Here is a 26,909-nt window from a genome sequence, read left to right as displayed (position 1 = left end):
CAGAGGCCCTTGAGGACTGGAGTTTGAGACCCCTCCTTTAAAGGGTCAGTATTATGTATCTTGCAGGCATATATGTCATTTTATAGCACAATAAAGTAGCTATTTTAACTTAGACTTAGTTGTTATAAAAAATGCCTTGTATACATATATATCAAATATGACTACAAGAAATTTGATTTTGTAATTTAACTACTTGAAATTGCACCTGTCTTTTTAAAAAATACTACTTTCTGAAACCCTGCGAAGTTATCACAACATTGCTCCTCTAATAATCCTTCAATGTTGCTACTGAATATTAGCACCTATAATGAGCCCAGCAGATATGCAGTTCTACCAGGTGTTTGCCAATTGTTGATGGCTAGTCTTAAGGAGCTGAGGGAGAAAATGGCAGTGGAGGGCTGCCTTGTGAGGCGGAAGCTCAGAAACCTGGAAACGGCAGATGTGAGGAGGATTTACATCTAGAAGGTGGAGCTACAGTCACCCAGGTGTTTTGCATAACTGAATGGTTGCCATGGAAATTAAAGGATTTCTCAAACATGCATGGAAGAATCAAAATAACACTCCAGGATATGTTTTTGATGAGGGAATAGCATTTTAACATGATGGAAAGCTCAAAAAAGTGGATTTAACATAATATTGCCCCTTTAATAGTTGTTGCTTATTTATGAGGGGCCAATGTGACCCTGGAAGTGGACAGAGAGGAGGACTTACACAAGCTAGCTAGAGGATACATAATTTTGAGTATTTTCAGTGCCTGACTCAAGTTTCTAAACTTACCTCCATGACCAGGAACACAGAGCTGGGAGTTTCCTGGAAGAGAGGAGGCAGAATCAGTAAGAGGAGCCATTCGTCCTGAAGCAGCTGTCTGCTTCACCACAGCAACAAAAAAAAACAGACACTGGAACTGTTTTAAAGTACAAAACACCAACACTTCCTTTGTGTTAGCATAAAGACATTTTTATTGATGGTTAAATGGTTTGTCACAATACAAATGTCAACCATAGTGAACAGTACGGAGTGAAATGAGAGTGTGGTGGTGGAAGTCTACTACATGCCATAATCTGTTTTTACTTAAGTTCTAGTATGCCACATTTCTCAATAGAAACTTTCTGGTTTAATGAGTCATCTTAATAAACAACTGAAATAAATGTAAACCATTTTTCAAATTGACTGGATCTGCAGTTTCTGCTACAAGTAATGTATATCAATTCCCTCTTCAACTTTTGGAATTCTTTATTTTCTAATGAATTTCCATTTGTTCAAAAGATGAATAAATGTGACCAGATTTTAGACAGAAATTAGCTCAGACAGCAATATAGACTCTAAACTTATGACCACTACAGCCTGCTCCCATTATCATGTTTCTGTAACTGAAGGCGACACGAATATGAAACATTTAGCCAAAGCAGTGATAAATTATGTAAATTGTTCACAAACACTGACAAATGGCTAAAAACTCTTGGGTGTAAATTGAAATGCAGTTATCCACAAAGGAGGCTCCATGACCGTTTTGTTAGAGCAAAACAGAGGATGATGGAAGGGAGCAATTACATCCAAGCATGTTTAATATTGGAAACTTAAGAAAGACACCTAATGCCTCCATTTGTCATTCTGCCTTGCAAAGTGGACTAGACTAAATTATGAATATCATTTGCACACCTATATATTGAACAGAAATTATTCATAATTTTTAATCAAATCATAGACACCAAAAATTAAAATAAAAAAAAATATGTAAAAGATTCCCATCCCTAGAATTCATCACCTATTAGAGTTGCAAACTTAAGCAAAAAATTAATTTCTTCTAAGATTTGCATCTGGCCAAGCACAAGGTAATAACTTGTATTATCACCTTTGAATGAGTCCCAATATAGCAGCATAAAATAGCAGGCTGCAGATACAGCACTGTCATGCAGCAGATTTAGTCAGAAGCCAAGCTTGTGTGTGAGGTTCTCATGTCTTGAACCATCCAAACCTCAACACTGACCAGTTCAAGCCTGCAATTTCTCTATCTGCAGGTAGTCGGACAAGATGGGGGAGGGGGAGGTGCTACTGTATGCATCCAAGTGTGCTAAAGGGAGGTTGCATAACGATTTATTGTGCAGCACAGTTTAAAGAGAACAGAGCTGGGAACAGTGTGTGTGGCCTATCAGCAACTTTGTCACTGGATGGGACAAGGGTAATCGATAAGTCTCAGAAACCACAGAAACACACTCTGTTACATCCAATTGTTCATTAATATAATAATCCTTAATGACTGTCATTCAAAAACAACCTCCCTGATGCATGGAAAACTGCTACTGGAGAAGACGGAGGCCATTAACTGTAACAATGAGGAGAGAAGCTTCCATTTTCAGCTCACTGTAAACAAGGCAGGTGGAGGAGACTGCACATAGTCCAGCCTTTGTTTGTACAGATAGAGGAAGTAGCAGCTAACCGTTATGAAAGAAACGGCTGCTCAGATCATATTTATGACCCAGTGTGTTCTGGCATCACACTGCCTTGGATAAAGTGGGAAGGTTTTGACTGCAGATGGTGGGCTGCCAGCCAGAGACTAGACTCCAAAACAATCCTTTCCAGATCAAAATCCTCCAAAACAACTCTGATATAAATAGCCATTTATGTCATCAGAACATGCTCACAGTCATGTAACAGTTTCCCAAGTAGCTAAAAGTAACAAGCTGCTGTGGAGAATTGAAGGCAGCAGAAAAGGCAAGAAAAAAAACTCAGCACAGACGTAAACAAAAATCATACCGCCAAGAGTATGAAAACCAGCGTTTGTTTGGCTGTTGGGTCATTGCGTCACATTCCAACAGCAGTTGTGTAACAGTGTGTGGAATAGGAAAAACAAGAACCAGGAGTGTGTGTGTGTGTGCAAGAGAACATGTTTGTGTGTAACTGCAGTACGTTCGCAACTAGGCTAGCAATGTCACGCAAACATAAGCCTGTCCATTTAGGAAAACAGCAACACACAACGGTGACCAAGTCAGAACGAGCAGGAAAACACCACATGGGAGGGTGAAAGTCCAGGAAAAGTTGGAGATAAAGAACAGTAGATGTTTATCATCCCACGGCCCAGGCTGGTGTGCATCATGTGTGTTAAATCCTGCTCCTGTGGTGAAACAACATATCAACACAAGAGGCACATGTTACAGTGAAGGTGACTGGGAGTGTGTTCATGTGCCTCAGTCAGCAGCAGTCAAAGCATTTCAGTTCCACCCACTCAAATGTCTGGAAAGCAAACTGCTAGAGGAATGTAGGCTTTCTAGGAAACTCCAGCTGACTCCCCATTTAACTAAGCGGATCCAGATATATTCACCCTCAGCCCCCTTTCCTTCTCACGTACCCTCAATCTAGATGGAATGTCTCAAGAAATTAGGACATGAACATGGGCCCCTCCAAAGACAAAGCCACACTGTTGGACTGGGCCTGGAGCCTAAATAGACCTCTCATGGTACAGTTCCAACGTTTGCTACCACAGAGTTCAACAGTTGACATAAAGAATGCTGACTGTGTCTGCTGGACTGTTTACGCACAACTGTATCCCATGATTCACATGTGGGTGAAGCAACACTCTCACACAAAAGTCCAAACATACAAAGACATATGCAGTTGTACTCTTCAATGGTAAGACCATGCAAACCCTGCCAGTCAGTGGAGAAAAATGTCAGCTTTACAGATAGTCGAGATATAATTAGGCTAAACATTACTATATCAATGTATATTAAAGTCATAGTCCAGGAGGTATTGTGCAATTAGGGACCAAAAATGCAAAATGTGTTTCAATTGCAGCTGCTGTGGTTCTCTTTCACATTGCACTGTATCAAACCAACCAAAACCTTTTAAAAACCTGTTCTCCCTGCATGGTTGCGCTGAGCAGTCATGGGGTCTTGCACTCAGCAAGACGACACTGAGTGCAATTTCCTTCTTCACAAAATGGAAACAAAAATAGAATGGCATCAGATTTTAGCGGTTGTAGGATTTCTCTTTCGTCTTTGGCAAAAGACCATGAGCCATTTCTTCAGCTAGCATAGGGCTGTGCCACATGGATGAAAATGTGATGATAGTTTTTTGTTTTAAAGATCTGAAATGCTGCCAAACTGGTGATAAGACCTTTCATGTCTTATCCATGTTCTTCTAGCTTTTGTACTCATTTTCTCCTTTCAGTCTGTACCACTGGTGTTTTTATTTTAAGCAGTTATGAGGCACAGTGCCAAAACCTGACACTGCTGCAGTGCAAATTATCAATGTTGTTATTAGGTAACCAAAAAGTGACCGAGTTGTAGATGGCAACCACCTAGCTTAGCTGGTCATCAGAGTTTGAGCAACTATTGCCTTTCCTCTGCTTACATCCCCCAGAATGCTGTGCAGTACTAGATCAGAATTCAGTGAAACGATCAATATTCTATCAGACGTATTTTTTACTGATATTGATCAAGTGTCTATTGTGATATACATTACTCCTTTTTTGGCCAGCTGTACTAGGGCCAGACGCACACATTTGTTTTGGTTGCATGTATCCAGAATGCCCTACGCTGTAGTCCATTTCCTGCTTTTGGAGTGGTCTTTGGTTCGCTTGGAGTTCACATATGAATTCAAACTGAACCAGAGTTCACTTTAACTGAACAAAGACAAAGGTTTGTAGGCTAGCCAGAGTTACACTTTTTTGGTCAGCATCAGAGTTTGATTACTCATCCACATCTCCCCAAATGAACCAGACTTTCCAGACAAATTAGAGTTTGATTAAAAGTGGAGGACACAGAGCTAGTGTGTGTGTGCCCTAAAATTAAAGATGCACCGATCAGAGGTCTTTTGGGCAAATTTTAAACCTTTATGTCTTTTAAACTCTGACCAGTAGATTTTACTTATAGTGATCAAGATTTCTCAACAATTCTACATAACAAGATACTAGAGGTGTACCGATCGATCAGCCACCGATTATAATCGGCCGATTTCTCTGACACAGTGTATGCTCGGTAATTGCTGATCACCAAAACCGATCACTTGTATCTCACTTCGCAGCCTGCCTGTGCAGCTGATTCCCTCTTTCCTTCACACTGCGCAAGCACGCAGCAGCAAATGCTAAGCAATGTGGTGTGGAACTATAACTCTCAGAGTAAATAGGGAAGTTGCGGAAAAACTTCCCTCCTCACCACGCGGACATGCTTCGGGGTGAAGCATGTCTAACCATCAACACAATAAATCTAATATGGCATTTAAAAAAACAAATACATAACGGGGTATGAATATATCAAGGCTCAATGCAAGAAAAGAAAAAGACATCTGGAACAACCAGACAGCAGATAAAGCAGCGCACAACTACCCACATTCACCTTGGTGAATATTGTCAAGTTTTGTTTTGTTTTCTTGTGCAATACCCCACTTGAAAGGGCTAGTCTCTACAATGAAGTTTTCAACTGGATTTCACTGACTGAAGAGTCTTAATTTTAGTTCCAAGTTTTTTTTATGCATGGATAGTTACCGTTGTCATTTAAGTGAAAAACCTCGAAAGAAACAAATCTATTACATAACAGGTCTGCAATCAGCCAATACTTACATGTGAAGCTGATCTTATCCACTGATCTTATCAACCTCAGCAAGGGTCTAAAAATCAATCACCATCCAGTTTTGCTCTGCAGGTCTCTCTGACAGGCCTGCCTGTAAGGTCATGGCTGCACAGGTGCCGTTAATAGTCACCCCACTGTTGCCAACTCAGCAACTTTCTTGCTATATTTATCAACATTTCAGACAAGTAAAAAAATTATAAAATCAGGATCGTCCAAAATCGGAATTGGCAGGCCAGGTTTTTAAAAATTAGTAATTGACCAGAAAAATGCGATCCGTGCACCCATACTTCATATGAAATGTTACTTTTCACCTCAGTTTGAATAGAAAAAACACAAAAAACTAAGCTCTTTGGATCAGAATAAATACAATAAGAACAGCAAATAGTCAGTCAAACCACTGATTTATAAAGACGTTGTTAACCATTAAAATTCTTTCATGTTTAACAATTTGTAGATCCAGCTGCTGTCTGAGAAATTCAGATTCAAGTCTATTCAGATAAAATGTCCTCCCTCCCTCTGTATAGCAAGCTCTCTACAGTCTTTTTACAGCGGTGCATTTATGTGTGTTAATCTGTGTGAGGCAGGTGAGATGTTTAAGGATACAATGACTGTAAGTAAACCACTGTGTTAATCCTGTCCTAGTGCTGAAGCCAAAGTTATCTCACCATACCCCAACACAGCCACGTAGTTCATGGATGGAATATAAACTATAGGTTACAAACACAAACAATCGTACCTAAAATATTTAGAGCTCAACTTTATCAAGTTTCCTGTTAAACACTCAGGTAAAGGTGTGAAATGTATGATGTTTGAGTTAAAATTCTTAGAAACTATTTTACAAATCCTGATTTACGTGTTTTCTTGTAATCTGTAATCCTACGTACCAGCAAGCCCACATCTCGTTTTCAATATATTTTTACAGTAGCTGCTTCTGTTGCCACATAACTAAGCAGACCCAAGCAGAGCCAAAACACTCATAGATCAAACCAAAACATCTCTGCATCACACGACTGAGTCACAATGTTAGAACCAAGGTCCACTAGTGATTTTGATATTTACTTTGAATCATTTATCTTCTTGTTTGAAGAAACATTTTGCTTGCATAGATTAAGATTTCATAAGTTTTTAACAACAAAAACATGATACCTGGCTGGATTAAGAAATTGAGCTCAAGTCAAAAGGCTAAATGATAATATTTTAAAATTCCAAAACATTCCAAAACAGTTTTATGAAGCCAAATTGACATTTGACCTGTATACCTCAATCTCAGCCTCAGCAGGGAATCCACTACATGACTTTATGTTTATGACCACAAGCAGGACAAAAATACCTTTATCATAGTGTGACTGCATGTTATGGTACAGTTTAAACAGACTGGCTTGTTAAACTCTGGTTGACAAACCGAAAAGCATAGCACCTCCAAACAAGGTGTAAAAATAAAAAAGTAGAGTGGTGCAATAGCCTAAAACAATCTTAATATTTAAAAGAATAATAGTAACAGCGGCTCTGTTCCATTATCTGTCACAAGTCAAGTGCTGTGAGCACACCATGTGACCCTGATGAGGCCTTTTCAACCAGGAATACAGCTGGTAGCTCTGGTTGGAAATGTGCATGATTTATGAATAGTTTAATGCTTAATAGACCAGATGAAATAAAGTTGTCATTTCATTCTATCAAGCACTTTAAATCAAAATCACAAGCATTACCTTTCAAAGCCTACTTACTAACAGAGGCTGGGTTTTAAATAGGCACATTACAATCTGGCTCTGGAGGAAGTTATGACATCAGCAGTGGAAATGTAAACGCAGGCACAACGCATGTGCTCAAACGCTTCAAAAGTCTTTGCCAGAGGAGCACAAACAACAGACTCTGTTTGGACAGAAATATTTTACAGCAGGCCAAAAACCACTTCAAATTTCAGAACATTCTGACAGACAGGAATTACTACAAGGGATCATTTTCTTGTGATGTTTGGCAACTGACTTCTTGTTTTGTCTCCCTCTGGTAGGTAAACCAGGGCTCCATAACAACTCCAAGATTTTCAGTCCAGCTACAAACTGAATTTAAGAACATAATGCATTAAAATTTCTTTAAAAGGGACTCTTCTTTAAATATTTGTGGTGGGCCATGAGTGTCGTTGAGCAAAAATAAAAGCCAAAGTTAATCTATTAAATTATAAAGAAGATTCAGAGAGATGCTTTTGATCTTGGAGAAACAACAAGTATGGCATGAATTACCAGAATAGTGAGGTGGGTTTATCTGGAAACATTTGACTCAAATTAAAATAGTCAAAAGATTTCTTAGAGAAACTCTTCCCTCAAACACACTGTGTGACCTTGTCTCTACTCCCAATATAATCAACGTGATTTGATGTTTTCTTCTACTGTAGTTTGTAGAGTCTGAGTCACCAAGAATTACCAGGTCACATGGAAATCAGTCAGACTCTGATTGATGCATCTCTAAATAAGACAAAACGACAACTATGAAACAGGAAATCTAAGATCATTACTGATACCAGTCAATTTAAAATGGACACAACATTCAGACACACCCTCCACGTTCACACTGCTTTTTACACTTACCTGAACATCATAAAGAGCCACAATGTTTTCATGTTGCAGTTCCTGAGTAAAAAGAAGAGATCACCGTGATATATAAATGGATAATATGAGTTAGTGCAATGAATAGCTCCTCCAAGCCTGAGACAACACACTCAGGTTTCAGATCATTCTTTCTGTGAGAGAGAAGCACTGAATCATTCTGCTCACCTTCAGGATTTTGATCTCCTTGCCAAGCAGGATCTGGGACTTTGAGAGGTTCTTCTTATTGATGCTCTTAATGGCCACTTCCCACTCAGTTTTCTTTACAGCACAGAGACGAAAACAGGTTATAGTAAGTTATCATCACGGTGTGTCTGTAACATCTGACACACTTTATCCAACCCCAAATAATATATTTCTGTCTTCAGTTTCAGTCATCTTGCCTTCTGATCAATGACCAATCACCATTATAAAAATGCCTGTTATTGCTCTACTTCCTGGTTGCTGTTTTTATCTCATTTTAGGAGTTCTTAATAACCTAACCCTAGTGAACTTAAAGCATGGTTTATTTTTGTCCATTTGCACCACAATGTTTTAAACCGGTCCATCACATGTATGATGTTTACAAGGGGAAGAAAAGCTGCGTCCCATGGTTCACAGAGCCTTGTTGGTATGGCTGTAATGTGATGCGTTGTAATGTGTTCTGTTGTTGCCTCACTGGGTGGTGAGGCAACAACAGAACCAGTGCCAGCCTACTTACTCTGGAACAGAGCTAACACAACCCCCACCCCCAAAATAAGATCCAATGTCAGAGACAAACTTTAAAAATAAAGATTCCTCGAGCTCACATGAGTTCAAATACCACAACCACCTTTGTAACCTCTAGGCCCACAGGGTTGTGAACTCAGCATCAGTGTATAGAGATGGAACACAAACAAACAAAAAGAAAGTCTCTTAAAAAAAAAAATTCTAAGAAATTAAGAATTACTAGGAGATCTGATTCTGTCAGCCTAGAGGAGGTGGACGTTTTAGAGGCAAACCAGCAGGTCATTGAGGGCCAGAATTTTTGCTGATTGGCAGATGTTAAAATACTTATTTGAAGCAGTAAAACACAAATAAATTATTAAAGACATATTGCATTGTGATTCAGGGATGTTTTTTTAGATTATGTCTTTCTTAGGACATGCACCTAAGATGAAAATTTCAGACCCCTCCATGATTTCTAAGTGGGACAACTTGCAAAGTCGAAGAGTGTTCAAATACTTCCTTCAGAAAACCAGAGGAGTCAAATAGAACCTTTATATGAATAGGGTGAACATGCAAACAATGCAGAAAGACTCAGCTAGGAATTCAAACCCAAGACCTTCATTCTGCAAAGCAATCATGCTAACAACTGTGCACAGAAGTAACCATTCTATTTGGATTTCAGTTTCCAGATCTTAAATCTTGAGTGGAGCTAGTTTTGTGTGTTGCTCTAGAGCTGCAATCCCTTTTTAGGTTTACTTCTCTTTTGGGATCAAACAAATTATAGGGAAGGTGAAAACATTAATGCTCTACAGACTGTGGTTAAAATACATTCAGATGTTATTACTAGGTGTGAACCAATATATCAGCCCCAGTTTCCTTAATTTTGAAAGAACAATGATTGGCCGATGCTCATCTACCTCAGCAAAGGTCTGTCTTCTTTTGCTCTGCTGTGGGAGAGCTTTAACTGACCAGCACATCTGAACATTCACATTTAACAATAATCACCCCACTTTTGCCAACTCTGCAACTTTCTCTCTATATTTAGCAGCACTTCACACCCAAACATGGTAATGGCCTAAATCAGAAAGTCAGAATTCTTAAAGATCGGTAATCACCGAGCAGCCATAAAACTGCACGTTATCTAGTTATAGATTGATAACTAGATAACTTAGTTATCTATCTATAATAGATAGATAACTAATCTATAACTAGATAAACAGGAGGTCAAACATTCCTCCTGTTTGACATGTTAGCTACACAGTTGGCCAAACATAAATTTGCATCCCATTAGTCTTGCTTTGGGACTCAGTTAAATCTACTTTATAGATTTCTATTTAGTAAACTAAAGTGTGTTTTACATGAGCTGGAGAGAACAATGTGCTTCCATTTGCTCTTCATGGGTTCGTTTGTTCTACTCGGAACAAACGAACCCATGAGCCCAGATTTCCTCACAGCATGGTCAGATTTGAGGACATAATTTAATTTTCCGAGCATTATTTTATAATCTAATAGGTTTCTGATCTGCAGCATGAATGAACACTATGCAGCTGTTATATAAGGAAGGCTTGTATTCTTAAATAGACAGCCACTCCTACCTCAGGACGTCAGCGAGTCATTGACTGTTGCTGGACTCATCCGTTTTATGAATGAACCAAATAACATTATTAATTGTTTACAAGACGCACAATGTGAATAAAATACATTGAGGACCAACAAGAGTGACTGCTATGCTTTCTATGCGCCTATGGGTTCCGACATTTTGTTAAAATGTTCAATAAATCAGCATCCTGAGGAGGCGGCAGCCCACAATCTGCTGCAGAGCTGCGCTCTCCACTCACTGACCCACATTTTATCATTGGACTGGTGCTTGTCCTCTCTATGCAGGAATATTTAGAGTCACACAATTTGAATCGAGCCATTTCATTACCTTTCTATGTCTTCCCTTGAACACCACTGCGAACGCTCCATGTCCAACCAGGTCCTTCCTGCTGTACTCAAAATCTCCCACAGTCTCCATCGTGAGAGGGAAAGTAGATCAGCTCAGATGCCTCAAAACCCCGCTGTCCTCTTCAGAGGGGGACAGATCCGCTCCGAGCTGATGCTGCTTCAGTTTCAGTTATTTCATGGCAGGTTCCTCTGATGTTCCCATAAGGTAAAAACAGGAGCTGAAGGCCGGAGATGATGCATTCAAGTGCCCCGCGAGAAGGCTGGAACGTTTGTAATATCACTACCGATCAGACGGCGTTGATTAAGGGTAGCATCAACCCTTAGCTTAACTATGTCAGTGCCAGCTGTCTACTTGTCTGTGACCCAGTTGAACGACTGCTCACTAACTCGCTCTGTGCCCGGTCACCTGACTTGTCCCGGTGGATTGTCTACATGATGGGAAGCCGGGGAGACATGACTCTGCGAAGCCTGGATCAGCTGCAGCTGCAGAACACTGCGTTAGCCTGACCGTGACATAACCCTGCGGCTACCCTAACGTCACGGCTGCATACCACGGCAGCTCTGCGCAAACATGCTAACAATAACATGAGCTCAATGGGTCACCGCTTTGCTAAAATACAGACAAATTATAGGAAACATTGGCTAACTAACATTTGCGAGCAGGTTTGCGTTCAACAGTTAACCAAAACATCTTAAAAATGTCAACACTGAGCTCCTGTTCATCCACACAAGGCAGACCAAATTACTGGTCATCTTCCACAAGTCGTACAGGTCCAGAAGACGTCTCTCCGATGCTGATAAACATTGCCGTTTTCCCAGCCTAGCGCCCGTTTCATCCGTGGGGAAACTTCGAACGTCACTATTTGTCTTCGTCAACTACTCTAAATTAACCACTTGGAGCGACTGACACCTGCAATTACACGTTCTAATGTCTATTACAACACACTAAACCGATATAAACACTAACGCTCAAGTATATTACAAGGACAGCCACAGTACCACTACCTGCCACTGAGTTAAACAATACCCATAAATAGTGCCATGCTCAGGTTTTATACGCTGCTGCCGCTGCACAGACTAACGGTATGTCCTTCCGCCACAAGAGCTAATCCGTTACACGAATAAGTAGTCTCTTATTGATAGAGAGTCTCTTAAAGATAGAGAAGTACAGTTTCTATCTTTATGCTATGAGATATTTTTGCTGTTTATGTGGAACAACCTACATGTTTTGGCTCCTCTGTGGTAAAACAGTACATAGCTATGTTCCAGGACTATGAAGATATATTATCAGATAAAGGTGGTTGGGTCAAAAATGAGAAGCATGGGCAATATTGATAATCTGATTGAACTGAGACAGTCTCTGTAGCGATACAACATAGCACACTTTGTAAAACCGAAATGTCTCTTTAAACAACAGGAAGAGCTAAAGAAGAACATCAAGATTTGACCTCCCCCCAGTGGCTGGAATTGGAACCGGTCCACTAGTCCTCTCTTCCTTGTGAGGTCGCATGGGGGCTGGTCGTGCCTATCTTAAGGGTACATCCTGGAGAGGTCGACAGTCCATCACAGGGCAACACAAAGATAGGAACAAACAAAAAAAAGACTGAATGATTTGACTTGGAGGCAGAGAAAGAAAGCTGGGTGTATGTTTTATGGATAGCGTGACCGTGATAAACCAAACACAGAACAACGTGTGGTTAACAACCAACTGATACAGAAAACCATCTGGTGAAGCACACAGCAGTAACACAACAGGACTTAACATGCAGATATTGCATCTTATGGACGTTGGAGATGGACAAGTAGAGGTTTACTCCTCGCTGAAAGGAAGGGGTTAACTGGGACTCAATCAAAGAGAAATCTAAAAACCACAGATTCTTCCGCCCATTTTTTAATAACCAATTATGTTTTTGTTCAGTGTCATCCACTGCATAAAACAGGTATACCCTGTCTTTCTTTTTACCTCTGAGAGACTGTGTGCACCTTCATAGGTGCAGTGAGTTGAAAGGAGGAAAAGCTCTTTTCTAGTCAAACGGATCATAAAACAGAATTTTATGATCTGTTCTTACAGTTTTTTATACTTAACAAAGCCAGAACGTTCTGCTGAGAAATGAGACAATGCTATGCAATATCTGTGTTTTGTTTCAGTAGTTGCATAGTTTTTGTCATGAGGTGAACCAACATTGAAACATCTGAGTAACTCTTCAGCCAGATAGAGTTGCAGCTGCCAGTTAAAACATTGTCAGTGTTATTGATTGTCAGTGTCCTTAATACTTCAACTTTTTACACACAGGTAATAAAGCCCAAAGTGTGTATCATTAAAACTATTCTCAGCTCAATCTCAAAATCTTGTGGTCCTTAATTGTTCTGAAGACTCCCAAAACTGAAATGATTGTATTATTTGGTACTTTGAGGATCAGATCAGAAGCAGGGCCCACAGACAGCAATAGATACTCAGCCTTGCTAAACATTCATGACCCTGGAGTGTTTCAGTATGTTGACACCTTACAGTAACAAACTCTAATGTCCATTATGGGGTTTTATCTGGCAGGCCAATAGTGTTGTATAAGTGTGAAAAGGGAGGAAAATGATACATGATTGTGAAATGTTTTGGTCCAAGTCTTAATAGGATCCTGAGCAGATTTTTATTTGGGGGCCCATACCAACCTGTTAACACCAAATGCTTTATCAATCCTAAGCTGCTGTATGTGTACAACATACCTACTATCAGTATCATTTGTAATTAACTTAAATCACACCAGTGTAATTATGTTTATTGATTTTAACCTGACAGGAGTAACAATCTGAAAACAAAATATTTGAGTTGAATAAGATCAATAATTCTTTTTTATTATCTAGATAATAAAAAGAGTCATTGACAAAATCTTAGTCAAATGGTTGAGCTAAAAACTCACAACAAGCAAAACAAACTAATTTAACAATCATCAAGCAGACTCCTACAAATGATACTTCAAAACGTGTTTCACAGGAGCTTTTACATAAATGCTTCTTAAAGAGTTCATTCCCAGATGGAGGACGATTGCTTCTAAAATCAAGGTAAATTACAAAGTTTTGTGTTGAATTCAGTTTTTCTTCTTGGCTTTGCCTGATGTGCTGCCAGGTTTGGAGGTGGGGTTGTATTTGGAGGAGAGCAGCATTGTGAGCAGCAGCAGCACAGGGACCAGCAGGTACGGCGCATATATGGAGACCAGCAGCCAGCGCTCCCAGTTAGTCTGGGGGCCAGGGTGGGGTTTGACAGGGAACTGATGGAAAAGGACGTGGGCTAGGATGGGAATCAGCGTGGTGGCAACATGCGTGGAGTACACAATGGCAGGAGTCCGGATCCACTTACAGCCACCTGGAAGATGAGAGGGATCAGGAGAAGGTGCATCTGGTTGCAGAATTTCACTGACATTTAAACTACTAAAGAAATAAAAACATGGACATGATACACAGTGCAGAAGTCATATATGCAAGTTTATGTCCTGACTTCTTTTTCTCAGGGCTGTAAATACTGTTACCATCACTGATTGTGTAAAAAGAAAGTGAACTCTCACCACATCATCAGGCCATTAAACATAATCTGATCTTTACCAGGTGTTAAAACTAAGCAATTTAAACATCAAATCAACAACAAAACATTATGTTTTACTGAGAATCAAAAGGAAACATAATGGAAGCAAAGAAATACCTTTTATCAAGGTTTCACATGGTTGTGGAGGAACCTCTCTTCCACACAGAGCTTCTTTAGTTCAAGTTTTCACCATCTTGTTTATTTTCACCTATCTGCACTTGTTCTTGGGGGGGGGGGGGGGGGGTTTCTAGTTCATGAGCACATGATGCCAAGATTTCACATTTAACTTTATAAATCTTTGATTTACAGGGTGACTGCATCCTGTGGCAGCAAATCAAGCCCTAACTCCTCCACCACCCTGCTTGACAGTTAGTCCAAGATGCTCTCTGTTATGTTTTGTCAGGTTTTTTTTACATAAGGGGGTTCTACAAGCCAAATTTTATTGGTTTATTTTTGCAGTTTCTTTAATAACTTTATCTTTCAGTAAACTTATTTGGACATATACGTCTGGGAAATTTCCAACCGACCTTGAAGCATTTCAAATTTCCTGAAGACTAACAGATATGGTCCCTCTTAAATCCTAGGTCATGTGGTCAACATTCCACACATTGTTTCTATATTTTTGTTTAGAAGTAATGGCATGTAATAGCAGGGCTTATGATTATTGTTGTTCACCATAAAGCTTCATATTTTTTGCTTTACATCATCTTTTACCCTGTCATTCCCTGTGACCTCCTGGATTCCCAGTGGGGGAAGTCTGCGTCAGGCTCAGTGCATTCCCTCTTACTGCTCAGTTTGTTATTATTAATTCTATTTTTGTGTAACTCTGTAAGCTTTCTGTCACTTTGTTGCTGAATAAGGGACAATAAAGGTATTTCTAACCTAAGCTGGCTTCAGTCTGTTTAATCAACCTTGTGGTCTGTGGTCCCTCAGCAAGTTCAGTTATTAGGCATGTGGTCCACTGATATATACTACTACTAGTAAAACTAATACTAGTAAAAACTAATACTAGTAGTATTATAGTATTATATCAATGGTGTGGCCTTTCAACCATGAAAGCAGTCTGTTAGTGAGAACTTTCTACTCTTTTAAAGTTATGTAGTGTCCACAGCTTAACTTTAAAGACCTGGAACTGAGTACCGTAGGTTTTTTTTCTTTCCAAATCCTAACGCGGAGATACAAATCAGAAGATATATCCTCACTCTGTTTCAATTTTATGTTTGTTTAAGCAGTAGGATTGCAGATTTCACACATTGTTTTTTAAGTTTACTCACCTTTCAAAAAAGCATAAGCTGCAATGGGGAAAAATGGCATTTGGAGAAAAGCCTCACAGAAAATAAACGACTTGAACCACTCAGGAGGATCCAGCACCATGGGGTCTTTGAACTCCTCTGCATACCACCTCAGAAGATTCTTCAGCTGGTGGGACAAACTGGGTGAATCATCTCGGAGCAATCAGAAGAACAAGACGCTGTGGTCTGTACTTACCGGCTGGGGGTACACATGTTCAGGCAGCAGGGCTTGTAAGTCAATAAATAACGTAATAGGAATGTGGGAGGCAAAATAAAAGAAAAAGATTATTTCTAACACACGAACAGCCATTATGAGTGAATGGGCGTCATGGACAGACTGGAACCAGAGTCCAAAATCCACAACGGCGCTGTGGCGTAAAAACGCATGTTCCATGACTCAAGCCTATTGGCTCACAAGGAGAGCAGGCGTTCCTGAACGCACCACTCCTTCCTGTCACCAGAATGTAACCACAGCTGTGGTTCCTGCCATAATCCGAGAGCACACATTTTCAATCTAAAACCAGGATTTCATATCTTTTGTTCTCAAAACTTGTAATACTTTTGCTTATATTTTCAGTTTGAAAGCAGGACAGTATCTCTTTCTTCTCAAAAGTTGTAGTGCTTAAACAAAACTTCTGATCTCTTTCAAATATTCACTGTCCTTTCTCAAACCTTTCTCCTCGCGCTCAAAACTTGTCTCTGTCGGATCAAATATCTGCTTGCAAACCCCTCTGCTCGCTTGCAAATTATTTGCTGCTATATGGGAATAAAAAAGTACCATTGTCTGGCAACCCTGCGACAGACTGGCAGCCTGTCCAGGGTCGCCCAAAACGTTCGCTGGAGATGGGCACTAGCGCCCTCTTGTCCCCCGACCCCTGATCCTGCTAGGGACAAGGATGTAAAGAAAGTGGATGGGTGGATTATAATGGATGACTAGCAACTTCTTATCCAATAGAATGGAAGTGTTACACTGGGTCCGTTTGTTTCCTTTTAGTGAGTGTGTCTGTGTAGGTACTATCTATTGTGGCAACCTGCGCCGCCCACTGGATGCAGGGAAAAACTTCGATGAAATGATGGCAGAAAACTTTCCCCCATACACAGCTGCTTCTGGTGCCCCTAGGAAATAGTAATGCAAAAATCGCGATGTATTTCTGTCAAGAATGTAAAATTCCCCCAAACTTAGACGTCCCCCTTCTGTGTTGCTAAAGAATTCAATACATAAAGGACATACATGTTTAATGGCAAAATGACAAGTATAATACATGTTTTAAAAATTAACATAAGACCCAGTAAAATAAGATCCAACAGAAAGGCGAAACTAAAATCTTTGACTTTATCCCTCTATTTTCCACTCCTGTGTCAAACCGCATTTTAAATGCTTATGCACAAAGAAACGCATATAAAACATAATAATCGAATAGTTCCTGATTTAAATTATTTGTATTAACATAGCCTTCATAAATAGTCAAACATGATGTTCTTCTTTCAAGACGACACTCCCTCGCTGTCTTTGCTCTTCATGATATTCTGCTCGATCTTTAGCCAAATTCTGCGGACTCTCCACATCCACATAATCCTGCAACAAAGACAATTTATCGGTTGTTCAGAAAATTCACATCATATGAATTTTTATTTGTGGCTACAAAACTAAGATGTGGAAGAAATCAGTTTTACATTTGCTCTTTGAAAGCGTCAGCAATCTTTCCAGGAAAAACAACAACAAAAAAATCGCTGGAGGCAAATTTTAGAAAAGTTGTCTCAGAATAATTCTTTTATACACTGAATTTATAATGCAGATGATTTATATGCTTTTGTTGTTGTTTTCATGTTAAATTCACAAGCAAAGCTTTTACCTGCAAAAAAAAAAAATAAAAAATTCAACTTCCATCATTTGCTTGTAAAACTTCATCTATAAAAGTGGTGACCTTCCGGTGAGCCAAGCCACAACAATTAGTATTAGACCAAGTCAAGGCTTTTCACCAATCTGACACTTAGGCTTGAAAGAGCACGAAATTTTTGCAGGTAACATTTTTACTGATATATTTAAAGTAAAAATGAGAACATAATTGCAAAGAACAAAAATTTAATATTATAATTTCATTGTGTAGGAAAAAGTCTGATTCAAAGTAGGCCATATTTCTTCAATAATTTTAAATGTTTAATTTTATTCTACTTGAAAACCTTAAATTTCATCTCCACAACATGAACAAAAATGCTCACTGCATCAGCCTCTATGATGTTCTCCAGCATGGATACGATGTCCGTGAAGGCGGGCCTCAGGGTGTAGGGCTCCTGCCAGCAGTCTCGCATGATGTGAAGCCTGCAACATTCAAACTTTTTCTCTTTCATGCACATGTCCGCTGTCAGTGACTGTACTGATGTTTTAGAAAATGTTGTATGATTTCATTACCAATGCAGAAAATGACTCTGGAATACAAATAGTAATTATTCACATACACATCGCAATAAAGATGTAAATATGCCCAAAACTTACAGCAGTGACACAAATGTTGTGTTTTATGGTTTTAATATTTTATTTTCTAAACATGTTTTTAGAAGATGTTGTAGAATATTTAGGAATTCTTCTCAGACGTTTGAGTTGTTTTTTCTTTAGGAAAGAGTCAGTATTTACAAAGCTGATCTCCTTTAATAATAACCTTTCAGACTGACGTTGGATTTGTGCCGATAGTGATCCGCTGTCATGTTTTTGGTGCTTGGAGTTGATCAGTTTCTTGGATTTTGTTTCTACTTTTTCCTGCTTTCTGAGGGAAAAGCAGGTTCAGATTTGAGGAGTTTCCTGGAGTCACTTTTGTCTTGTGACATAGACCTCCATCATTATGCCAAACACAACTCCTTTCCAAGGTGTGTCTGGATTGGTGGAAGAGGTTACTCTTGGACAGTGATGGGTATTTTAATATTTTGAATAAAAAATTAGATGTTCTGATCATTTACTCAGAGCAGAAGTAGTGTTTTTACAAAATACAATTTTACTCGAGTTATTTCTTGCTACTTCTTTTACTTGAGTAAAATATGTTAAGAGCAGAGCTTCTCTTATTTGGGTGCAGTTTTTAGTTCCTCTTCCCAAATCTGCTCTTGGAGGACTTCTGGTATATTATCCATATTTTATTCATAGCAGTAAGCTCACTCGTCCAAATAAGAAGCAACCTTTCAAAAATTGATCAGGGGAGTTACTATTGGGACCCCACAGAACCCATTGTGATTCTCACCCTTGTTAATATTTATCTGATTATTGCACAGTCAATGAAAAGGATGATCCATCAAGCAAAATAACTGCACCAGCTTCTGTTGTCCATCTTTGGACTTCCTGCAGAATTTCAGACCGTCCTTCATGTTTTCTTTTCAAAAGGGGCTCCATCGCCATCCCTCTTGTCACAATGAAATTGTTCAACAGACTTTGCTTCATTGTCTGTACAGATGCACATGCACTTGATGCCAGCATAAGTTCTGCACTGTGGAATCTCATATGCAACATATGTATAAAATTGATCAAATCAATTAATGCAATATCATGCAATGTTGTTTTTATAGTGGTTACAAAACAACAAAACAAAATAAATTTATGATAATTAAATAAATGCAAAAGTCCGATGTATTAGTTAACATCTGACAATAAACAAATTTAGAAAACAAGCCAATGAGTCAAATATAGTTTTTTTGTATATTGATACACTTTTAATATCTTTTTTTATCTTAATTTTCCGATAATTATTTATGTTATCAGGTTTTAAAGGGTTAAGCATTGATTACTAATGAAGAGGGTTGTTCTTCCATTTTGACTGATATTGACTTCAGCTGGACTCTTTCCCAGCTTCACCTGGACCAATGATGTAACAGTACTGAAGGAGGTGACGCTTTTGTACCAAAGCTAAATGCAGTAACATTAGATTCATTGCGCAGCTCATCCCTCTGTATGATTGTGAACTGTATCCACAAAAAAAAGTTTTAGTCATCATTATGAATCATATATTTGTCACTCTGTAATGTTTTGAAGCTTAGAGAGAAAAAAAGGGTTTTATGTAGTGAGCTTTTGCTTACATTTCTGGTCTGCATCCTTCAGGGTTTGTGTTCTTATGACCCATGCAGATGTGGAACACCACTTCCTCTGATGTCTCCAGGTTGGGGTATGGTAATGTACCTGAGATTTGAAGATTTCCATATGAGTTATAATTATCTAGAAAACACAATTTTAAGGTAATGTGCTGTTTGCTTAACTACATTTGCTCATATAATATTTTTTATTTTTAGACATCACTCAGATGTTTTATATTATAACCTCAGAGCAAATCCTGTTCACATTTTGAAGAGCAGAGCCTCATGACAGAACACTAACACTTGCTTATAAGCTGAAACAAAAGGATGAAAACAGAATCTATGGTAAGATATTCTCCATATGTTTGGAGGGTACGCATCTCAGATATAGAACAGCTAATTTATTACATTACTTAAAATAGAAGACGATGGAGAGAATTCAAAAGAGGAAGAATAAGCATAAACTATCAACTATATTTATTTCCAGTATAATGATCTCTTACCAGCTTGCTTTCTCCATGACAGCTAGTGTTAAAAAGATTCAGATTGTTGGATGCCAAGTAACATGATTGCAATCTCCAGTTTAACCACCAGAGGTCAGCACTTGTTGCATACTGCTCCTTAAACTAAAAATAAAAGGCAGCATAATTTGGTCCCTTGATTTGAGATAATCTTTTTATGTAGCTAACGAAAAACAGTTCTTTGGTTGTAACATGTTGATAGAATTGCCTGACTGCAAGAATTCAGAAGTTTCGAGAATACTGTACAGCACTGTGGTGCTTTTAATAGCTGTTTACAGTAAGTAATTTGAAGCCTGGTGCTGCTCTAACTGAAGTGGGTCATCCATCCATTAGTCTGCACACATCCTCCAGGTTTGTTTTCCCTCCCATTACAGTATATTTCATGTTCCTACCACCACCTACCAAATGTCTGCATCTCCCACAGCACAATGCCAAACGCCCATACATCTCCTTTGAAGCTGTAGTAGTTGTTCTTGAAGTACTCAGGGGGGTACCAGCGCAGCGGCACGCGGGGCTGCACAAAACACACAGCGGAAAAAGTCTACACACATTCAGAGGATGAAAAAAGCTGTTTCCTCTCTAACACCAAATCTCATTCAGCAGATAAATTTAAATCAAAAGGAGAAATGAAACTACAGAATCTTCAGCATACATTTAGATTAATGAGCTCCAAGTGCTTATCTGTTTTTTTGCTTGTTTTAGATTGAAGCTGTATGTCTGTAAATGGGCTGCTTCCTGTTCTAAACAATGTCACTACCCCCACAAACCCACACAACTAAGAATTTGATCTTTCATTTCAGACACACACACATGGGAGACTGTGTGGTCAGTGAGGAGAGCTGTGTGCTAGATGACAGGCCACCAGTGTGTGTGGTGTGAACACACTAAGAGAATACTTCACAAGTCCCCAGGCAGCAGGTTTATTTGAGGCATGTGTCACTACCTTAAAAAAGTGAAGAAACTTAGTCATGAAACAAAGAGAATGAGAATCAAACAGCAAGGTGAGATAAAATGTTGCTAAAACACCGAAATGAAAAGTGCAGAGAAAATTTGTTACAAAACCCCCGAAAGAATAATTTTTAATGACATTGTGAATTAACTGAACTGTAAACCATGCTTAACTAAGGCTGTTTTTCTTCATACCAAATCAGATTTTAATCATTTTTGTTCTTGCTTTCTGGGTTGACATCACTCTGAACTATGGCAACCCATGAAAAAAAATCCAGATTTTTCAAGGATTTAATTTTTAAAAACAGAAAATCAAACTAACTGATAAAATTGGTTTATTGCCCAGCCCTTAACTCATCTCACAAATCAGCACATCAGGTTTCCCCATGAGGTCACAATGTTTTCTGTGCATTAAACTAGCAAGAGGTCATTTTTAAATGTTGCTGGAATCATATAAAGCCTGAGTGAAACACAAAAGAATGCAGTGGTGAGTATGTGGCAAACCTATTTTATTCTTTTTTGTTAGAATAAATGCAGAACTGTGTGCAAGTTGATAGTTGAAGAAAAAAAGTGGGAACGATGTAAGACAAGCTAAACTGTATATATGGTGCTTGCCCAAAATACTAGATAACAGTACTAAAGAAACCCAGCATACAAACGGTGTCTGTCTGCGTGTGTGTGCGTGTGTGTGTATTTCTTACTCGTGGACTCCTCCAACGGCTGCTGCGGCGGCTCACCATGCGGCTCAGGTCCCGGGCCAGACCAAACTCTGCTAATTTCACCTCCCAAGGAAACTTATTGACCATAATATTCCTCAGAGCTAAGTCACAGTGAATGATCTGCACAGAGGACCACAGCAACACGTGTGTGTCGAAAAAAACAAATATTCAAGTTATTCTTGCATATTCTTGACATGTAAGAATATGAATAATAGAGTCAAAAATTCATCATCTGAAAGAGGTGGCAAAAGATTGTTCTAAAGAAAAGTAAAAAAAATATATATATATTTTACAACAATTTAAGCTTTCAAAAGAAACAAAATGGCAAAATATGTCAATAGTGAAACAATTTTTACCTAAAATCTACATGGAATCAAAGTCGTGTTGAAATTTTGTAATATATGAAAAAGTCTACACACATTCAGAGTATGAAAATGAGCTTAATGAGCTCCAAGTGCTTATCTGTTTTTTTTTTTTTTTTTTTGCTTGTTTTAGATTCTTGACCTGCAAGAATTTTGTAATATATGAAAAAGTCTACACACATTCAGAGGATGAAAAAAGCTGTTTCCTCTCTAACACCAAAATATGTCAATAGTGAAACAATTTTTACCTAAAATCTACATGGAATCAAAGTCGTGTTGAAATTTTGTAATATATGAATTCAATGAGACAAATGTTCCAACATTATATAAAATATATTGAGAACCTGCAGTAGTGTGTGAGAGGATTACCATTTTGGAGCTCAGGTGCTGCATCGCCAGGGCGATGTGGTAGGAAGCAATGGTGAGGAGACTCTGCAGCTCCGGGTCTGCACTGAGGTGGACCCTGTTGGTCTGGAGGAAGGTCCTCAGTGTGCCATAACTAACATACTCCATGATCAGAATACAGGGCTCTGCACACAGGAAGGTTCACTCAGACACCTCCAGAGCTGGAATATTTAAATATTCAAAAGAACTGTTCTTATAATATTCACTTAAAGGATCTGCCCTGTTTGATCTTGCAGCAGCATATGAATATGAGCATCCCAGAAGGCTTTGGAACCCTGAACAGCTACTACAGGTACAACTCTGGAATAACTGGAATATTTGTTCTGATGGGGCTCATTTGTTGGAATAAAAGTAAGTCTTTAAAATAATAACCTCTCAACAGGGATTAAACATATTCTTTACCTAAATGTTTTGTTTTCATTGGTTGTTAACAGAAAATCATTATAATTAAAAGAAAGTCTTGAAAACAAAAATTTGTTCCAGAAATAAATTACATTTGAAATAATATTCTCATTTGGATGCACCTGTATTTGTTTGTGATTGGTTCTGAGTATTCTAAACTCTATATTTGAAGGAAGAACTGTCATTATTCTTTCATTCAACAAGTACAAATAATTCTGCATTAATAATAAGTTGTAGCTTACGTCGAACATTACAATGTTAGTCTGATTCACTGTGAGAACAAATGGTCTTGTATCTTTTTCTACAGTTTATATGAGCATGTCTTAACTTACGTTCACTCGTGTTCCAGTCCAGTAGCTGGAGGATGTTTTTATGCTGAACCAGTTTCCTCATGATGCAAATCTCCATGTCCACATGTTTGGGACGCACACCTTAGAGGGACGAAAACACAATAAGATGAAACTAAATTATGACCATAAACACATTTCAGATTAAATTAACCAATCTTTCAATCAAACACTTTCATAATAAAAACATTAAAACAATAAATAAATACTAAAACAGAGCAAAACAAGCAACAATCCATACTATTTATTGGGTAAATACAAATAAATCAGGTTTTATTGCATGATTATGTTGACAGAATGATAAATGAATATTATTCAGCCTCAGGAGACCTAGTTTGGCTCCTGAGGCAAACTAAGCAGCTGCTTATAGGTCCCCCACAACAAGAGGGGGCGCCAAAGAGCAAGTCTTTGCTGTCTCACAATGCTAACTTGGTGGAAACACACACCAAACAAACGTTTCCATGTGTCGCTGGTCCAACACGCCTGGATTAAATGATTGAAATGTCTCCTCCACCTGCAGTAAAGTCCTACAAACTGTATTTAGTTCAGGTTGTTGGAGCAGAAAACACATAAAAAGGTTCAGGACCCCAACCTTTGAGGAATAGAGTTTGACACCCACGACCTTAAAGAAAACATTTTACTCAAAAAAGTTTTAGTAAAGGTTTGAATTATAGGATGTTGAAAATCCCCTTTATTACTTTAGTGACTGTTACAGTAAATAGACCTTCTTTGCTGATCTTGCAGGTGAACATGCTGTGACCTTTACACGTCCCTCTGCTCATCCTGGCCTGGTAGAAAACTCCCTCCTTCCCTGCTTTGATCAGCTGCAGCAGATTCAGGTCTGACTTGGTGAAACGAGGTTCCTGCAATGAAACACTCCTGGTGAAGTCATCCACAGAAGAAGAAGAAAGACCAGGATTATTTTAATATGGACTGTTTCCAGAGAAGATTCCAAATCAGACAAATGGACAAATCACCGGTCCATCACTGAGCAATAGGAAAACAGACAGGACACACAATCATGCACACACACATACACACACACCCAAGGAGAATTTAGAGAGATTAACCTGACAGTCATGTTTTTGAGAGGAAGCCAGAGTACCTGGAGAGAATCCACACATGCACAGGGAGAACATGCAAACTCCATGCAGAAAGGGCTGGGATTTGAACCCAGGACCTTTTTGCTGCAAGACAAAAGTTCTACCAACTGTGCTACTGTGCAGCCCATACTGAGACTTAAATATTCATTTTCCTCCGAAGAATAAATCTGGACCCAGCTGTGTGACGGTACCTGCTGCAGGCCTTTCCACAGCCTCTTGGAAGACAACCGGACATTGGTTATCCGTATAGGAGTTTCTGGAGGAAGTGGCTCGCCCTCGTCATTCTCCACTGACTGGACTGTGGGTGCCACAACGGCGGTCTCTAACTGAGGCAAATGTCTCAGAATAAACTTGCTGCCCTGCTGCATTCGGACGGTTCGAACCATGGCACGGTACCTGCAGAAAAGATTGTTTCATAAAGCAACATTGAGATTAAAAAGGGCCATTTAAAGCAAAAAACCCTGTTTACCTTGAACGCCCCTTTTTGTCAGAGAGCAACAAATGAGTATTTAAAGTATCATTTCATGTTTGCCTTTAAATTGGATTCTGTTGGGAACCAATAAGAGGTAAATATCTAACTGGCAGAATATTTCTGTCAAGAGAAACCAGAAATATTCAGAACATCAGTTGACGTCCTCAATGGCTCAGTGTTGTGGGGTTTCTGGTGATTATCTCCAGAGGTCTAATATTTATGTATAATTTTAATATGCTAAATTATCAAAATTAAACTTGTCCCTTTAGTATCTTTGGAAGTAATAAATTGAGTGCCTTAAAATTAATAGGTACAGTTAATTATTTATTTCTATTTATGGATTTCTATCACTTTTAGCCTTGAATTGCAGAGATATTTGCAACCCTTGTGATGCAACCCTTGTGGCCCCTGACTGCACTTATTAGGCAACATTTGGTTCACTTGGTTTTTAAGCAAAATTATGCGCGATAAATTTCAGTCTTCAGAGAATGAAAAACGTTTGCTTTGACATGAATTATTTTTCTCTTATTTATCAAATGTTTTACCTTTACTTTACTTTCATTCTAAGGATCCCAAACTTCCGGTGGCTTTTACAGGAAAGCAACCTTTGGTACGTCTATTTATTAAACTTGGCTAAATACAGGACATGTTTTCGAAGAGTGGCACGTATTCAGGTTCTTGTTGTGAGTACGGAGATCAACTTTTTTTAAACCAAAAGAATAGAAAATAGACTCACCTCCTGATGATTTGGACTTGTATGTCTTTCTTTAAAAAGGCAAAAGTGTTTGACCTTTTCTACGTGTGGGATCTACATGTGAGATTTTTTGTTATTAAATTATTGAATGTTTAGTTTGCTGATGAGCAGGTAAACTAAACACCTATAAACTAAACCGGTAAACAGGAGAAATAAAAAAAAACTTAACACATATTTCTTTGAAAATAGTTTTTGTGAAAATTTTCAACATTGGGATTTTTGGCCTAACTAGCAAAACGTTTGCACAGCACGGACTTAAAAAGGCCTGGGAGCTTAGAGAATTAAGAATTAAGATAACTCTAATCATACTGCATACCTTCTGTAGTACCATAAAGTACTATAAAGAGATTTATGGTACTGAATTGCATATGAGAAGGATGTTTGTTATTTAAACTAGCAAGGTGGTTTTAAATAGAAATCCTAAGTTAGTGCTGTGATGAATTTCTGAAGAAATTTGGAAATCAGGATGTTTAATTTTGAAGACTGAACTTAAGCAAAGTGAACTTTCTAAAAACTAAATTTCAAATATATTTGTTCATTTTAAATCTAGCATGAGCAAATTGCCCAAAAGGTCTTACTTTATTAGAAACACGGCGCCAAGCACAATGAACAGCAGCAGGATGAAGCAAAGAACTCCAAGGACGACGTAGAACGCTGCAGAAAGACAGAGGTTCACTTTTAAAATGTTTGAATAATTTTGCTGGATATTAATTTGAGTTGTGGAAGCCTTTTACTCAACAAAACGAGTAAAGTTAGCCCTGACAGCTCACCTGGACACATATGAAAGGCAAGATTCATCATGCTCTGCGTCATCTTCCCCAGGAGCCCAAAGTGGAGAAGTGTGAACAGAAGAACATCACTTTGGCCTGGAAAAGGGGTGAAAACCTTCCGACAGGTATGGAGGAAAAGCAGTTTTGTTTAAAACTTGGCTGCAAAGCAAGGAAACGCAGGAAAGACATGCGCTGAATATCCAACCACCTTACCTCTGGTTGTTCTAAAGACAAGAACAGTAGAGAGTCGAAGGATCCAAACCAGCTGTAATTCTTCACTGTTCTGAGCAGCTTATAAACACAACGTCAAACTTGTCAGGGTTCAGTGTGATCCTCTGACCTATCTGTAATGTTACCAGACGGAGCGCAGCTCGCTTGTGAACCACAAC

At 38.8% G+C, this 26,909-nt stretch overlaps 3 protein-coding genes across 4 annotated transcripts in view; all 3 read right to left on the bottom strand.

The window, feature by feature from the left end:
- ulk2 (unc-51 like autophagy activating kinase 2) overlaps positions 1-11,824 on the bottom strand; it is a 33,112-nt gene extending 21,288 nt beyond the window's left edge. For both annotated transcript variants that reach the window (XM_044119701.1, XM_044119700.1), the window contains exons 1-4: positions 10,782-11,824; positions 8,336-8,428; positions 8,150-8,191; positions 778-810 (exon numbers count right to left, since the gene is read on the bottom strand). In XM_044119701.1, the coding sequence (XP_043975636.1) occupies positions 778-810; positions 8,150-8,191; positions 8,336-8,428; positions 10,782-10,871 (258 nt within the window). In that variant the 5' untranslated portion in view covers positions 10,872-11,824. The remainder of the gene's footprint in view (positions 1-777; positions 811-8,149; positions 8,192-8,335; positions 8,429-10,781) is intronic.
- A 1,615-nt stretch (positions 11,825-13,439) lies between these two features.
- tmem97 (transmembrane protein 97) lies at positions 13,440-16,029 on the bottom strand. Its single transcript, XM_044120252.1, has 3 exons — positions 15,864-16,029; positions 15,650-15,794; positions 13,440-14,159 (listed from the first exon to the last, which is right to left on the bottom strand). The coding sequence occupies exons 1-3, from the start codon at positions 15,975-15,977 to the stop codon at positions 13,885-13,887; spliced, it is 534 nt and encodes a 177-aa protein (XP_043976187.1). The 5' UTR covers positions 15,978-16,029; the 3' UTR covers positions 13,440-13,884.
- An 876-nt stretch (positions 16,030-16,905) lies between these two features.
- si:ch211-167j9.5 (tyrosine kinase receptor Cad96Ca) lies at positions 16,906-26,900 on the bottom strand. Its single transcript, XM_044120427.1, has 12 exons — positions 26,734-26,900; positions 26,521-26,635; positions 26,329-26,404; positions 24,716-24,920; positions 24,146-24,284; positions 23,407-23,505; positions 22,637-22,797; positions 21,888-22,025; positions 20,641-20,752; positions 19,724-19,823; positions 17,888-17,987; positions 16,906-17,243 (listed from the first exon to the last, which is right to left on the bottom strand). Exons 2-12 carry the CDS (start codon positions 26,561-26,563, stop codon positions 17,133-17,135), a joined length of 1,284 nt encoding a protein of 427 aa, XP_043976362.1. The 5' UTR covers positions 26,564-26,635; positions 26,734-26,900; the 3' UTR covers positions 16,906-17,132.
- Positions 26,901-26,909: the final 9 nt, after the last annotated feature.

The sequence above is a fragment of the Gambusia affinis genome, linkage group LG06 (genome assembly GCF_019740435.1).
Source record: "Gambusia affinis linkage group LG06, SWU_Gaff_1.0, whole genome shotgun sequence".
NCBI lineage: Eukaryota > Metazoa > Chordata > Actinopteri > Cyprinodontiformes > Poeciliidae > Gambusia > Gambusia affinis.
The sequence above is the reverse complement of the archived record's forward strand: the minus strand, read 5'-3'. Positions and strand labels throughout refer to the sequence as shown.